At 47.7% G+C, this 15277-nt stretch overlaps 1 protein-coding gene across 5 annotated transcripts; it reads right to left on the reverse strand.

The window, feature by feature from the left end:
• Nucleotides 1–664: 664 nt before the first annotated feature.
• rcc1l (RCC1 like) lies at nt 665–15032 on the reverse strand. Of its 5 annotated transcripts, none has more exons than XM_084177533.1 (13): nt 14828–15032; nt 14415–14561; nt 10358–10647; nt 9256–9438; nt 8464–8592; nt 7291–7357; nt 5352–5403; nt 5003–5087; nt 3504–3685; nt 2981–3068; nt 2346–2519; nt 1903–1988; nt 665–1321 (listed from the first exon to the last, which is right to left on the reverse strand). In XM_084177533.1, exons 4-13 carry the CDS (start codon nt 9308–9310, stop codon nt 1244–1246), a joined length of 996 nt encoding a protein of 331 aa, XP_084033659.1. In that variant the 5' UTR covers nt 9311–9438; nt 10358–10647; nt 14415–14561; nt 14828–15032; the 3' UTR covers nt 665–1243. The 5 variants fall into 5 exon arrangements, with proteins under 5 accessions (XP_084033659.1, XP_084033656.1, XP_084033655.1 ...); XM_084177530.1 differs by having other exon boundaries at nt 9256–9385; nt 14828–15010; XM_084177529.1 differs by lacking the exon at nt 14415–14561 and having other exon boundaries at nt 9256–9385; nt 14828–15010.
• Between the last annotated feature and the right edge of the window lie 245 nt (nt 15033–15277).

Raw genomic sequence — 15277 nt, forward strand, 5'->3', positions numbered from 1 at the left:
TCGACCTCATGGCTTGGTTTCTTCTCTGACATGCACTGTCAACTGTGGGACCTTATATAGACAGGTGTGTGCCTTTCCAAATCATGTCCAATCAATTGAATTTACCACAGGTGGACTCCAATCAAGTTGTAGAAACATCGATGATCAATGGAAACAGGATGCACCTGAGCTCAATGTCGATTCTCATAGCAAAGGGTCTGAATATTTATGTAATTAAGGTATGTATTTTTATTTCTAAAAACCTGTTTTCGCTTTGTCATTATGGGGTATTGTGTGTAGATTGCTTAGGGTTTTATTTATTTAATCCATTTTAGAATAAGGCTGTAACGTAACAAAATATGGAAAAGTCAATGGGTCTGAATACTTTCCGAAGGCACTGTATGCAGCATTTACCGTGAATGCAATCTCCGCTAACCCGGGAACATTGCGTTTAAAAGCTGCATTGCTTATAACCTGTGATCGGATTGAATCCCGGCCTCATTCCTGATTTATGGCTTCACAAATAAAAACAAAATGACTGCAAGATAGGTCAGTCCTCAGACTTGGCAAATGAGCATTGCAACAGACAATTACGTGACAATACATCCAATTTTCGTTAGTGCTCTTTACATATACTGAAGAAAAATGTGTGCACAAAATTTGACAAAAGCTTTTTGTGCATATGGACATTTTCTGGGCTCTTTTATTTCAGTTCATGAAACATGGGACCAACACTTTACGTTTATATTTTTGTTCAGCGTATAAAAAAAATCAAAAATCAACAGTGAAGGTAAAATGCCAAAAGGCCATTGTTCTGGAGGTCTGACAGTCAAGTTTCAGCACTTTTCTGCAGGAAGAAAAAAATCCATGGTTCCACCGCATCAGCCTTGAGCCAGCAAATTCTGCTCCACTGATCTCCACATCATCCAACAAGGGTGCCCAATGACTAGTATAGAGATTAATGGAGTGCTGCAGTGACTGTTGCCTGTGAACCCAGCCTCCATGTTATCCCAACCGTGCTAGCCAGAGACACAGGGAGCAGACTGAAGCTTTCAATGGCGGACTCAGTCACCAGATCGCTGGGACCGGAGGATCTCTACCACCCATGGAGGACAGCTGGCTCTGGGGTTCTGGCGGCCAGAGGAGGTGAGGCTAACAGGGCGGCTGAACAGGGTCGGATAACCCTCAGTGATAAGAGGGGGAGGTGGGAGGGTCACGGGGAAGAGAAGGGCGTAATGGCTCTGTCCCTGCCGGCTGGGGACGCTCAGATGACAGACTTGACCAGTGCCACCATGTGGTCCACCCCACACGCTACATCCACCACATGACCTGGCACAGTCACCTAAAACACATTGAAAACAGTACACCATAAAAATAGTAGCATTAAATGCATACATGGACTGGTGGACTAGTTATGCATCCTTTAAAAAGTATGCTACAAAGGGATAATTCACTCCAAAATCAAAGTTTCCAGAGCTTTAAAGTGGTCTAATGTCAAGGTGAGTCCACCTCCCATACCATCTGTTGAGTAGATCCAGCTAGATGCCTCAATCCCAAATGAATGACAAAGATGGGCACCATCTGAGTAGATCATATTAGACAGTGCCCATCTTTTCCATTTGTATGAGATTCAGGCATATAGCTGGGTCTACTCAACATCTCTTTTAATGTCTGAAAACATTAGACAAACTTTGTTGTAGGCTTAGTGGAGTTGCCAACAACCGGATGCATCCAGTTTTCAGGGATACATGTAAATCAACCTAGCCTCCTTTTACGCTAAAAACCGAATGTGGGAACTCAGCTCAGGCGTTTTCTTTTACACCTGTTAATGTTGTAATGGACTGTCACTTTAAGTCGTTTGCATAAATCATAAATATCAATGATCAACAAAATAATGTATAAGTAATCTAAGTCTTGTCTCACCCGCCATGGGAAGTACTGGTCCTCTTTCTTTCCAATACCAAGACATCCTCTCACATTCTTCCCCCAAACGAAGAGCTCCCCACGATCTGGAACAACACAAGCAACAGGTAGACATTCTACATATTTTATATTATTTTTATTATTATTATTATTATTATTATTATTATTATTATTATATCATCCAATGGCTTGTAATGGGAATGGGTTAATAAAATGCTAACAATATGTAAACACACAAGTACATGGAAGGTTTCATATCTTGCATCATCCACTGAATGGTATAGCACCACGTTACTAGTTCCTGGGTAAGAAGTCATACTTCCCGTATGTCAACATATTCATCTTAAACTGTAACATTGTAAATTCTTGTGACTAAAGATGGATTATTATTTTTTTGTCCAACATAACTCATTCCACATACTGAAAATCGCAACTTAACCCACCTGTGACAGCAGCGAAATGATTCAGTCCACAATGGATGCGGCTCACGGTCACCGCAGGGTTAAACTCTGAGCGGCCGAACAGTGTAGGAGGGACCAGCTCAGGGGTTTGGGATTCAGAGAGATTAGGGCCCTTTCCAAGAATGCCGTAGCCCCATACAAACACCTCCCCTCTCTCTGCAAAGACAAACACGCCTTTACTGACACTCTACATTGACAACGACTACATATTATTTATTTAAAGGATATGATAAACAAGTCTATTAATAAGGAAGCTATGCTATACAGTCCAGCAATGTTAGTTTCACTTGAATTGGTGGTGTTGGTGCAAGTGATCTTTTATTATTTCACTGCCAAGTTCCATTTTGGCTGCCACCCCCCTCAATATTCACAGATCTGAAAGGACTCAATCATTTTTAGCAATACTCTAACCTTCCTATAGAGTAATTGGAGCTTCCACCATATTGCTTTCACATACCCAGTCTTCTCAGATTGGTAAATATCCCAGTTAGCAACGAGCACTCGGCAGGCAGGTGCCCACTTTTAGATGCAAATCAACCCACCAGAGATGGAAGAGGTAGGAACAAATGGACATGGCGAGAGGCCGAAATGGAAATGGACAGGGCCCCGGTACTCACCGTTCAGAATGGCCACCTGTGTGCCTCCACAGGCCACCTGGGTCACTTTGCCCACCCCTTCAAAAGGAAGGAGACGGGGGGAGTTTATCTGAAGAGAGAGGAAACATGGAAGTCAGTATCGGGACAAAAGGCCATACATAGAAATAGAATAAGAACACGTAGTGGTACCTATAGTTTAGCCTGGTGGAACCAGTCTGATCACTACATTCACCATTCTATTTCACTTCACATATCAGTCTGGCATTCCTGCTCATTGAAACTATTTGAGCGGTATTATTCAAAACTACCTTCAGCAATTGGATCTCCTTCAACCATTCAGAGGATGGCCTAATTCAAAGCACAGCCATTTTCTCTTATTTACAAACACCCATCTACTGGAAAGTCCAGACTGATACATGAAGTGAAATAGAATAGTCAATGCAGCTGGTTCCACCAGGCTAACATATACTGTAGTAAAGCCTTGTGAGAAACAAGAGTCACAAAGTTTGGCAAACTTGGTTTGAGATCGTGATGGGCTCATCACCTGGGTGGCCTCAGTGACCGAGGAGAGTTGGAGGTACTCAGAGTTTCCCCAGCCATAGAGCTGGCCGTCCTGGGACACGGCCATGCTGCAGTCTCCGTAGGTGGTCACCTGCTGCACCCTAACCCCAGCCAGGTCCCCTCCTACAGCCACCGGCCTGGCACACATGTTGTGGTGGCCCAGACCTGAAAAAAATACAATAGCTTTGTCTTTAGAAAACAGGGAGACTATGCATGTGTGTAACAGTCTTAATGAAACAATCATGCTCTTTCTTTATGAAACAGTGCACAAAGAGACTTGGGCCCCTATCCACAAAGCTTCTCAGAAAAGGTCCTAGGAATCCAGTTAAAACCTGTTTAAAGGCCCCCCCAAAAAATAAATCCCAGCTCAGAGTAGGTTTTAGGAGGATGTTAAGACACTGCTCAGACAAACTGAGTTTCTCAGCTGGTAATTACGACAATTTGAGGTACCGCAAAGGAAAGATAGTGATGACGCTTGACATTGTTGTAAATGATGGGGAATAACCAATCGAGAGGAGGCATCGCCAGCTGTGAACTCTATTCCATGCTTCAGACAAACAAGGTGAATGTGACTGTACAAATGTTGGATGGCAAAGGTCCGGATGGATATTGTCATTTATTGGTGTAGTAATAAACCCCCACCTCGCAACCCATGCGACCCCAAGCTGTTTACACCCCTCTTGTTGGTGGAGAGAAAATGATGCCGTTTTTAAGTTAATTTTCTGCAATTCTACCCATTTTGCGTGGGACAGAGAAATGTTTAGATTCCCAAATTTTTTAAATTAATTGGTAGTTGGGACCCGCGCTCCGTATTGACCTTGTTATGAGTCCGGATACGGACCACCACTTGAGTATGGGGGCCTAGAGGTTATAAGTATTTAGGCATATCATGTGAAACAGGCCTTGTGAAATAATTGTCAAAAGCGCAAGAGATACTGTTTTATGTAGGTATATTATTTATGGATTGATTATATCAAAATATTCCAAACTCCAAAGCAATTGCATGTGGCGCAGGAACCACTGACTCACTGCCTTTTTCTATAATCAAGACACCTGCCGGTAACTCTTAACTGGTTAGGACAGCTCATGAAGTCTCCTAAATATCTGCCGACTAGGTTGGACTCTTGTGACTACAGAGGCTTCATACATAGATTTTATTTTTAGGAGTAAAATGGCTCTATTCCCAGCACTAACAACCAATTTTCTACTCAGATACTTTGTGGAAGAAATGTGTAAAGCTCACACAGCAGGAGAGAAATGCTCTATATTTACACAAGGTCATTATTTGGTTAAGTACATTTGGGTAATCCTGCATAGAAATAAACTGATATCGGAGAAAAGTATGCAAAAAGGTGGAGATACTGATAATAAACAACAGCGACTCAGTTTATCTTTCTGCCTTCTGGAATCTTTATAGGGACCCCTTGGCATTTTCCCAGCGTGTGTGTGTGTGTATGTGTGTGTGTGGGGGGGGCTTCTAACCTGTCTGTCCATCTGCCCCCCAGCCACAGGCATACACCTTGCCTGTCTCAGTCAGGAACAGACTGTGGTCCTGCCCACACACCACCTACAGGACAAATATGGCATCAATATGGCATCCGCAGGCTTCAGTCACACATAACACATCCGCACACAACTCATTTTCACTCTGGGGTGAAGTTTCCCCTATGTTCAGATCTAGGATCTGCTTTCCATCCCTCCATCCTATTATTTGTTTACTTAGCCTTTATTTACTCAGGTGAGTCATTTAGAACAGATTTTCCTTTACAATAATGACCAAGATGGAGCAATAATGGCTGAGGTGTCTTACTGTCCCTTACACAGAACACACCTGAGTCACTGGGCTGTCAAAGCCTTCCATCTTGTGAATGATGTGACTGGCACTGCAATGGAGAGAGAGAATATATATTAGATAGATAGATAGGATAGAGTGCCTATAGAAAGTCTACAGACCTTCAGACTTTTTCTACATTTTGCTGCCTTCAAATTAAATCTAAAAAGGGATTAGATTATTTTCCTACAGATCTACACAACCTACTCCACATTTTCAAAGTGAAAGAAAGTTATAGAATATTTTCCAAATTAAGAAGAAAAACAAAACACTGAAATATCATAATTGGATAAGTCTCTACCCCCGATTTAATACTTGGTGGAAGCACCTTTGGCAGCCATTACAGATTTTAAAAAAACAGGTAAAAATACACCTTATGGTACAACGGGGACTGTGAAGAGACACACACAAGGGTATAGACACATGCATACGCACACATTGTGATATTGTTGTTTGGTGGTATTAAACATTTTGTATTGTAGATAGGTAGTGGTGTAATAATGTCATATGATGTACTGTTTTATATTTTGTTTTATATGTAATGTAAGTGCTTTCATATGTTTGGACCCCAGGAAGAGTAGCTGCTGCATTGGCAGCAGCTAATGGGGATCCCTAATAAATACAAATACAGCTGTGAATCATTTTCATTAAGATTTTCTACCAACTTTGCACAACTCTCAGGGCAACATATATCCATCGTTTTTGTCTAAATTGCTCAGGGTCAGTAAATTTGGTTGGGGATCATTAATGGAGAGCAATATTTAAACCTTGTCTCTGATTTTCTAAGCAGATTTAAGCCAGGACTGAGACTAGACCATGCAACACCTCTTGGAAAGCCATTCTGATGGGTTTTTTGCATAAAAAACTGCCACGCAGAAAAATAAGGGTTAGGTTTTCAGAAGACTGAGCTGGGTTTACCTCTAACTTTTTACCTGGGCTTTGTTCCTTTCATATTTACTGTCATCCTAACAAACTCCCCAGTCCCTGCCGGTGAGAAGCATACCCATAACATGATGCTGCCACCACAATACTTGAAAATACAAAGGGATCAACATTGCATTCACTCCATATTACTGGCCTGTATGACAAAGTGAAAAGAAAGAAGCCTGTGTTAAAAAAATCCACTCCAAATCATCCTTTCTGTTTGTAAGAAAGCTGTTAAGTAATACTGCAAGACTTACTTTTAGGCCTAAATTTAAAACTACAGGGTTGGGTGAATTCCAATACAACACAGAGTGAAACCCTCTCTATTTTCAAGTATTTTGGAGGCAGCATCATGTTATGGGTATGCTTGTCATCAGCAGGGACTGGGGGGGGGGAGCCATCAATCAATTACTCAAGGAGCCCTGTCTGTCCAGAAAAGGTCACCTCTGCCCCCTCCCTGTCGGCCATTTTGCATAAAGACCCCAGTCCCCTTGCCTACTGTCCACCAATGTCCCATACAAACAGCCCAAGTACCTAATAATCGGGAAAGGCAATCACTCTAAGTAGGCCTCTAAAGACCTAGGGCCGTATGTATCAAGAGTAGGAGTGCTGATCTAGGATCAGCTCCCCCCAGTCCATATAATCGTATTAATTGTGATCAAAAAGGCTAAACTGATCCTAAATCAGCACTCCTACACCGATACATACGACCCCTGAAAAACATTTCTAATAGGATTGTTGTTCAACTTAGGCAGTCATTGGGCAGAAAAGCACAGTCTGAAATTCCTGGAGAGTGAATATATTTCCAGCCTGCATTGATTTGACACTATGAGTCATCATTAGTATGACTCAACATACACCCGGTCGTGTTGCATGACAACGGCAGAGGCAGACTTTCCTTAGCATTTTGAGCATTGTTTCAGCCTGATCAACTGCGTCTGTAATATGGTAATATGGTGTGTAAACAATTCATAGCGGTGTGTGTGTGTGTGTGTGTGTGTGTGTGGTGTCATACCTGTAGATTTCATCTTCAACCATCTTCCTCCCACACTGGCCATAGGCATTGTTCCCCAGACTGAACACTTTGATGTGGGAGAGAGAGAATGAGGGAAAGGGGAGAGAGAGACACACACACAAAACATGTGGGAGGATGATCCAGGGGTATGGTTAGATTAACAACAGTGTCAACAGTGTGGAAATGGAGCTGTGTCTGTAAAACAAACAGTAGGACCTTATTTTAAAGTACAAAAATGACCAGGTATTTTCTTAGAAAATACATAGTAAAAATTCAAATAAAATGTACACAGTATTAAACTATAAATTACATGTTTGTTTCTTTGGGATAACTGGGCACCAGGTAGTTACCAATTGTTATATTCTTTTAGGTAAGTACCTCAAAGTACTGATTGTTACCACATCATTTCCAAGTAAATTCCAGGGAAATACCAGTGGAAAGAGTACTGTATAAAAAAGTGCCACCAAATGAACAATCGTTACGCAACTATAAAGCCCTCTTCGCCGATCATCAGCTCAAATGTATTTCTGCAAAGTGCATAAGCGAAGGTCAGGATTCAAATTACACATCTACTAAAAATAGTAGGAAGGATTAACATCAATATTTTCAACACATAAGGGACCACATGTTGATATCTTAACCCTACGGGGTTGACCTGCTCAGTTATGGGAGTGCCCTAGCTTGCATCCATGTGTAGTAATTTGAACTAATTAGGTTATGGGCTTACTCATGGGCCCAACGGTAGGGGAATGTCTTTAGGATGTGAACCCAGCAGCCCTCCAATTCCCCCCCCCCATTTTCCCTAGTTTCTGTGTGACATTTTCCTCAAAAAAGCACACACAGCGAGCAAAATAACCCTAAACAAACAGGATGGCATAATATCCAAGGTATAAATTATAATCTCAGAACCTATATCTTGAGCTAGCTATTTTACTTGATTTCCATTGCATTTCCTTACATGTATGTGAATGTCTGTCACGAGAGCTTATCCAAGACAGGTTTCACGCTTTCATGCTCTTTACTTAGACTCCTGTTAAATAAAAGCCACCTTCTCAAGGATATCATAAAAGGAAGGTGTAACACAAATCGCATTGCTCACAGTACTGGAAGTTATATGGGAATTTTCGTTTTATGTGAGGAGAACAAAACGTCACCCTCTGTGTCGTCTCTTACCTCCCTCTGAGTCGGTGAGCACCAGGGAGTGGGCACGGCCACATGCCACCTGCACTACCCTGGTCTGCTGGGGTCTGGCCAGGGGGAGAGGCAAAGGGGAGGGCTCCAGCACATAGTCATAGCTCTTATCTAGAGAGGGAACACAAGGTGATTATAAACATCACTGGGATGGTCTGACACTAGTCTGGTCGCAGATCTGTTTGTGCTCTTGCAAACTCCATTGCTGTTTTTGTCAAGCCTTGGCAAGAGAGCAGAAACAGACTGGCACCCAGACTAGTCTGACACACGCTCGTTCACAGGCATCAGCTCAGGGCAGGCGCTGCACAAATTCATCTGAATATTGGACGGCTAAATCAGCTGATGGGACTATACAATCCATATCATATAGACTAAAGATTGGTGAAAGTGTGCAGCAGTTGTTGAAAACATACACCCACCATCGAGCAAATTATGCACATCCTGCAATCTTTCTCGGTTGACAAGCTGGTGCACTTCTATGGCTGAATAGGTTAAAGCTGCAATCCTTCATGCGAAAAACAACAAACTGCAGCCCCTGCCACTTGGTTTGTTATAAAGCTGAGGGATGGCCATTGTTAACAAGCAATTTAGTTAAACCTTTTTGGGAAAGGTAGTTGTCCTAAACTCATTAGGCATCTATAAGTTATATTCTTCATCAATCAATTGGTCATTAATTGAAAGAGCAAGATCCCAGATTGTGCGTTTAAAAACAAAAGGAGGAGAGAGTGCTCATCATGGAGGATGGGGGAGCGAGAGAGTGAATGAGTGTCTTACGGCGGTCTTGCTGGGTGCGTTGGAAGCCCAGCTGTGAGTCTCTGTTGAGGCCCATGCCCCACACCTTGGTGAGGTCCTTGGTGGAAGAGGAGAGGAGGGTAAAGCCGTACCCACAGGCTGCAGAGGAGATCTGAGGGGAGGGACCAGCTCGGGAGTCAGTCTCTCACTGTCAGTCAGCGTCATCTATTCAAGTACAGCACTTGTGTTTTCAACAGTTCGCATATCATGTTAGAAACGGCATGCATGGCAAGTATGTGTACCAGCCGTGGGTACAGATGCATTTCACAGTGAGTGAGGACATGAGGACAAAATTCAGTGCTGTCAAGTAGTAGTGGTTAGGCAGTGGTCAGGTCACCAAGCCTGGTCCTGGCTTTTGCTCCAGCACAGTACTTACACACCTAATTTAGCTAATCAACTGCTCATCAAATCAAATCAAATTGTATTTGTCACATGCGCCGAATACAACAGGTATAGAGACCTTACCGTGAAATGCTTACTTACAAGCCCTTAACCAACAATGCAGTTCAAGAAATAGAGTTAAGAAAATATTTACTAAATAAACTAAAGTAAAAAATAAAATAAAAAGTAACACAATAAAATAACAATAACGAGGCTATATACAGGGGGTACCGGTACCGAGTCAATGTGCGGGGGTACAGTTAGTCGAGGTCATTTGTACATGTAGGTAGGGGTAAAGTGACTATGCATAGATAATAAACAGTGAGTAGCAGCAGTGTAAAAACAAAGGGGGGGGAGGGGGGGGGAGAGAGAGATCAATGCAAATCGTCTGGGTGGCCATTTGATTAAATTGTTCAGCAGTCAAAAATACCTCGATTAGCAGAATCAGCCTTGTTTTCAGTAGACACGAAACAAGAGAAAAACGCTATGAAACAGAAGTAGCCTACTACCTTGTCTGAACTTGTCCAATAAGAAGAACCCATATTTTCGTTTTCAGTTGCAAAACATCATGCCCCAGCCCTAACAAACAAACACAGCCTGGCTGTGTAGACCAACTGGCCTGGAACAAATGCAGTTGTCATACATTGTATAGAAACATGTCTATTATGTCAGTTAAGTGTTTCTGTGGTTAAACAGACATTACCTGCTGCTCTGTCTCCAGACGGTAAGGAGTGAGCTGGTATTTCCTAGGCTTTTTCCTGCCACTGTCTGGAACCACAAAGCTGGGGATGCCCAGAGCTCCAGTGTAGCTAAACCCCCATACGAACACCTTGTGGTTGGGCTTTCGCTGCTTCCCTACATACTGAAACACTGGACCCTCATCCTTTAGCTCCCGAGACCTGGGGGCACTGGTGTGGGTCGCATATCCCTGAGCTCCAGGTGCTAACCTGTGTCGGGCACACAGTCGAAGGTACGCCAATGACATCTCCCCCCCTGAGAAATCATGAAACAGATAACATAATGAGCTAGATATTGGGTTGTCATTGGCAGTTTGACAGAGAGGACAAAGAGTTGTGTAATGTGCAAAGAATATATCATTTAAAAGAGTTCATGCAGCCATTTTCTAACTAGCTCGCTAGATAACCAAGGTAAACATATTCTAGAAGCAGAGCCAGTAAGCTAACGTAACCATTTCAGTAACAGTGCAGTGATTAATTGCAGTTTTGCAAGCAGCATCGAGATCGTTGTAAACAACAAAAAAACACATCATACACCTTTAGCTAGCTATAATAGTCCCGCATCATCACATAAAAAGTGTAACGTTAGCTAGTTCTATGTAGGGTTTTCAGCAGTGTTGCCAATTATTTTTCAAGGAAAGTACAGTAGCTGGTTGCTCCATTTGTCGCTAGAAGTCTCTAGACGACTTCATGACGTTAATTTGTGCATGCGCATGAAGAAATAATATTATTTTTGTTTTTGCTTATGCCACAGATAGAACAATGAGACAGATAATTCACTGGACATATACATGTGACTTAAACACGGGTGCCTAACAACACCCGTGCCAATATATCCCCGTGCCAATATATCCTCCAAACACCGGCTTCTCGGCATTGTCACTTAATTACAAATATTTGCTTATGCTCTCCCTCAGTCTCTCATGCAATGAGACATTCTCCAAAGCAAAACTGAAAAGAATGTTTAAAGGAGAACAAAAAGGAACAGATTAAATAATTAAACAGCACAGAAAAAACTGTAAGGTAGAGCACTTTTTTAGAAAATGTATTGTTAATGCCTAGGAGAGCTGTGGTGTCATAACAACAAGTAACCGATTTAATACATTCACTTCAAGCGCTGCAGCAGCAGGGAGAGGATCAAGAGGTTAGAGAGGAGAGAGGCGGGGGAGGGAGAGGAGAGAGGCGGGGGAGGGAGAGGAGAGAGGCGAGGGAGAGGAGAGAGGCGGGGGAGGGAGCGGAGAGAGGCGGGGGAGAGAGGCGGGGGAGGGAGAGGAGAGAGGCGGGGGAGGGAGCGGAGAGAGGCGGGGGAGAGAGGCGGGGGAGGGAGAGGAGAGAGGCGGGGGAGAGAGGCGGGGGAGTGAGAGGAGAGAGGCGGGGGAGGGAGCGGAGAGAGGCGGGGGAGGGAGCGGAGAGAGGCGGGGGAGGGAGAGGAGAGAGGCGAGGGAGAGGAGAGAGGCGGGGGAGGGAGCGGAGAGAGGCGGGGGAGAGAGGCGGGGGAGAGAGGCGGGGGAGGGAGAGGAGAGAGGCGGGGGAGGGAGCGGAGAGAGGCGGGGGAGAGAGGCGGGGGAGGGAGAGGAGAGAGGCGGGGGAGAGAGGCGGGGGAGGGAGAGGAGAGAGGCGGGGGAGGGAGCGGAGAGAGGCGGGGGAGGGAGCGGAGCGAGGCGGGGGAGGGAGAGGAGAGAGGCGGGGGAGGGTGAGGAGAGAGGCGGGGGAGGGAGAGGAGAGAGGCGGGGGAGGGAGCGGAGAGAGGCGGGGGAGGGAGAGGAGAGAGGCGGGGGAGGGAGCGGAGAGAGGCGGGGGAGGGAGCGGAGAGAGGCGGGGGAGGGAGCGGAGAGAGGCGGGGGAGGGAGCGGAGAGAGGCGGGGGAGGGAGCGGAGAGAGGCGGGGGAGGGAGAGGAGAGAGGCGGGGGAGGGAGCGGAGAGAGGCGGGGGAGGGAGCGGAGAGAGGCGGGGGAGGGAGAGGAGAGAGGCGGGGGAGGGAGCGGAGAGAGGCGGGGGAGGGAGCGGAGAGAGGCGGGGGAGGGAGCGGAGCGAGGCGGGGGAGGGTGAGGAGAGAGGCGGGGGAGGGAGCGGAGAGAGGCGGGGGAGGGAGCGGAGCGAGGCGGGGGAGGGAGAGGAGAGAGGCGGGGGAGGGAGAGGAGAGAGGCGGGGGAGGGAGAGGAGAGAGGCGGGGGAGGGAGCGGAGAGAGGCGGGGGAGGGAGCGGAGAGAGGCGGGGGAGGGAGCGGAGAGAGGCGGGGGAGGGAGAGGAGAGAGGCGGGGGAGGGAGCGGAGAGAGGCGGGGGAGGGAGCGGAGAGAGGCGGGGGAGGGAGAGGAGAGAGGCGGGGGAGGGAGCGGAGAGAGGCGGGGGAGGGAGAGGAGAGAGGCGGGGGAGGGAGAGGAGAGAGGCGGGGGAGGGAGAGGAGAGAGGCGGGGGAGGGAGCGGAGAGAGGCGGGGGAGGGAGCGGAGAGAGGCGGGGGAGGGAGAGGAGAGAGGCGGGGGAGGGAGAGGAGAGAGGCGGGGGAGGGAGAGGAGAGAGGCGGGGGAGGGAGAGGAGAGAGGCGGGGGAGGGAGAGGAGAGAGGCGGGGGAGGGAGAGGAGAGAGGCGGGGGAGGGAGAGGAGAGAGGCGGGGGAGGGAGCGGAGAGAGGCGGGGGAGGGAGCGGAGAGAGGCGGGGGAGGGAGAGGAGAGAGGCGGGGGAGGGAGAGGAGAGAGGCGGGGGAGGGAGCGGAGAGAGGCGGGGGAGGGAGCGGAGAGAGGCGGGGGAGGGAGAGGAGAGAGGCGGGGGAGGGAGAGGAGAGAGGCGGGGGAGGGAGAGGAGAGAGGCGGGGGAGGGAGAGGAGAGAGGCGGGGGAGGGAGAGGAGAGAGGCGGGGGAGGGAGCGGAGAGAGGCGGGGGAGGGAGCGGAGAGAGGCGGGGGAGGGAGCGGAGAGAGGCGGGGGAGGGAGAGGAGAGAGGCGGGGGAGGGAGAGGAGAGAGGCGGGGGAGGGAGCGGAGAGAGGCGGGGGAGGGAGCGGAGAGAGGCGGGGGAGGGAGCGGAGAGAGGCGGGGGAGGGAGCGGAGAGAGGCGGGGGAGGGAGAGGAGAGAGGCGGGGGAGGGAGAGGAGAGAGGCGGGGGAGGGAGCGGAGAGAGGCGGGGGAGGGAGCGGAGAGAGGCGGGGGAGGGAGAGGAGAGAGGCGGGGGAGGGAGAGGAGAGAGGCGGGGGAGGGAGCGGAGAGAGGCGGGGGAGGGAGAGGAGAGAGGCGGGGGAGGGAGCGGAGAGAGGCGGGGGAGGGAGAGGAGAGAGGCGGGGGAGGGAGCGGAGAGAGGCGGGGGAGGGAGCGGAGAGAGGCGGGGGAGGGAGAGGAGAGAGGCGGGGGAGGGAGAGGAGAGAGGCGGGGGAGGGAGCGGAGAGAGGCGGGGGAGGGAGAGGAGAGAGGCGGGGGAGGGAGCGGAGAGAGGCGGGGGAGGGAGCGGGGAGAGGCGGGGGAGGGAGAGGAGAGAGGCGGGGGAGGGAGAGGAGAGAGGCGGGGGAGGGAGAGGAGAGAGGCGGGGGAGGGAGCGGAGAGAGGCGGGGGAGGGAGAGGAGAGAGGCGGGGGAGGGAGCGGAGAGAGGCGGGGTTGGGAGAGGAGAGAGGCGGGGGAGGGAGCGGAGAGAGGCGGGGGAGGGAGCGGAGAAAGGGCGCAAGTGATGGGTGCACCTACACGCAGCAGCCTGCCGGCGGAGGCGGAGCCGGAGCAGACTGCAGAGCAGAACAGCTGTGCTCAGCCATACAAAACAGGGAAGTCTCTAAATCAACCAAAAGTCGCTGTGCCAGCCTTAAAAAGTAACTAAATGTGTCACTATACTCTTACCAATAAAAGTCGCTGGAGGGGTCTGAAAACTCTAGACAAATTCGTTAAATTGGCAACACTTGTTTTCAGTGGTTACATTCGCCCACATCTGGCTCCATGTGAACTACAATTCCAATGCTGTGTTTTGACTTTTAGAAAAGTCAATCGCTTTCAAACCGGTTTTCTAAACAGCAAGAAATAATCTTTCAAATTAAAAAGATACACTTACTGTAGCAGTTTTGCACAGATCCACCAGCAGTGTGCCTCCAGTTGATGAACTAGCTACACTTCTTCACCAGGTATGCTTAACGTTACACACAGGTGTTCGAGCACGCTAGATAGCTAATTAGCAAAGGTGGTCGCCTATGTCTGGCTTCTGTAAACAAGCATAACATGGAGATATGGCTGTGGGAATACTAACCCTATAAAAGGTGTGTAGCAATTTAACATTTGGTTTTTAGAAAATTATGAAAGATGATATGAAAGATGCGTTCCTAATGTCCCGCAAGCGATGCGTGTTAATGTTTAGAGCAAGCGTCGTGGCTCTTAACAAAACACCCCCTGTCAGAAGATACTATCGTCAATAGGCGCTAAAGCAGTTAGTCTATGAATGGGGGTAGCTAGCTATGTGAATGGTCTTACCTGTTATGGTTATTTTGAGTCTTCACGACAAGAGCTTCAATGTGACACCTACATACTGATTTAATCTTCGTAATATTCATAGCTACATTATTTTGGATGACATAGGTTGTGGTTTTATTCAATGCAATTTATTTTACAGGCGTGTTACCGCAGAGGAGGCAGCCATGAGTCACCCCTAACTGCACTTTCAACTTTGACCCGGTTCAAAAAGGAAGCGGCTGGGCCAAATCCCTAACAACGCAAGTGACAGTCCGCCACCTGCAGGGCTGGAGTGTATATTCTGAATCCCAGTTTAATATCTGAGTAACTGTAAATGTTATGAGTCATCAATTCTGTCTCACGCCCATTCGCAATATATTAACACGTGTTTTGGGGGATCCCTCCATTTCGTATGATTGAATTTATCTGGTAATTGCGAAATGCTATGGTTGTGCTTACTGTAGCTAAAGT

The sequence above is a fragment of the Coregonus lavaretus genome (genome assembly GCF_964263955.1).
Source record: "Coregonus lavaretus genome assembly, chromosome: 15".
In the NCBI taxonomy this organism is placed as follows: Eukaryota; Metazoa; Chordata; class Actinopteri; order Salmoniformes; family Salmonidae; genus Coregonus; species Coregonus lavaretus.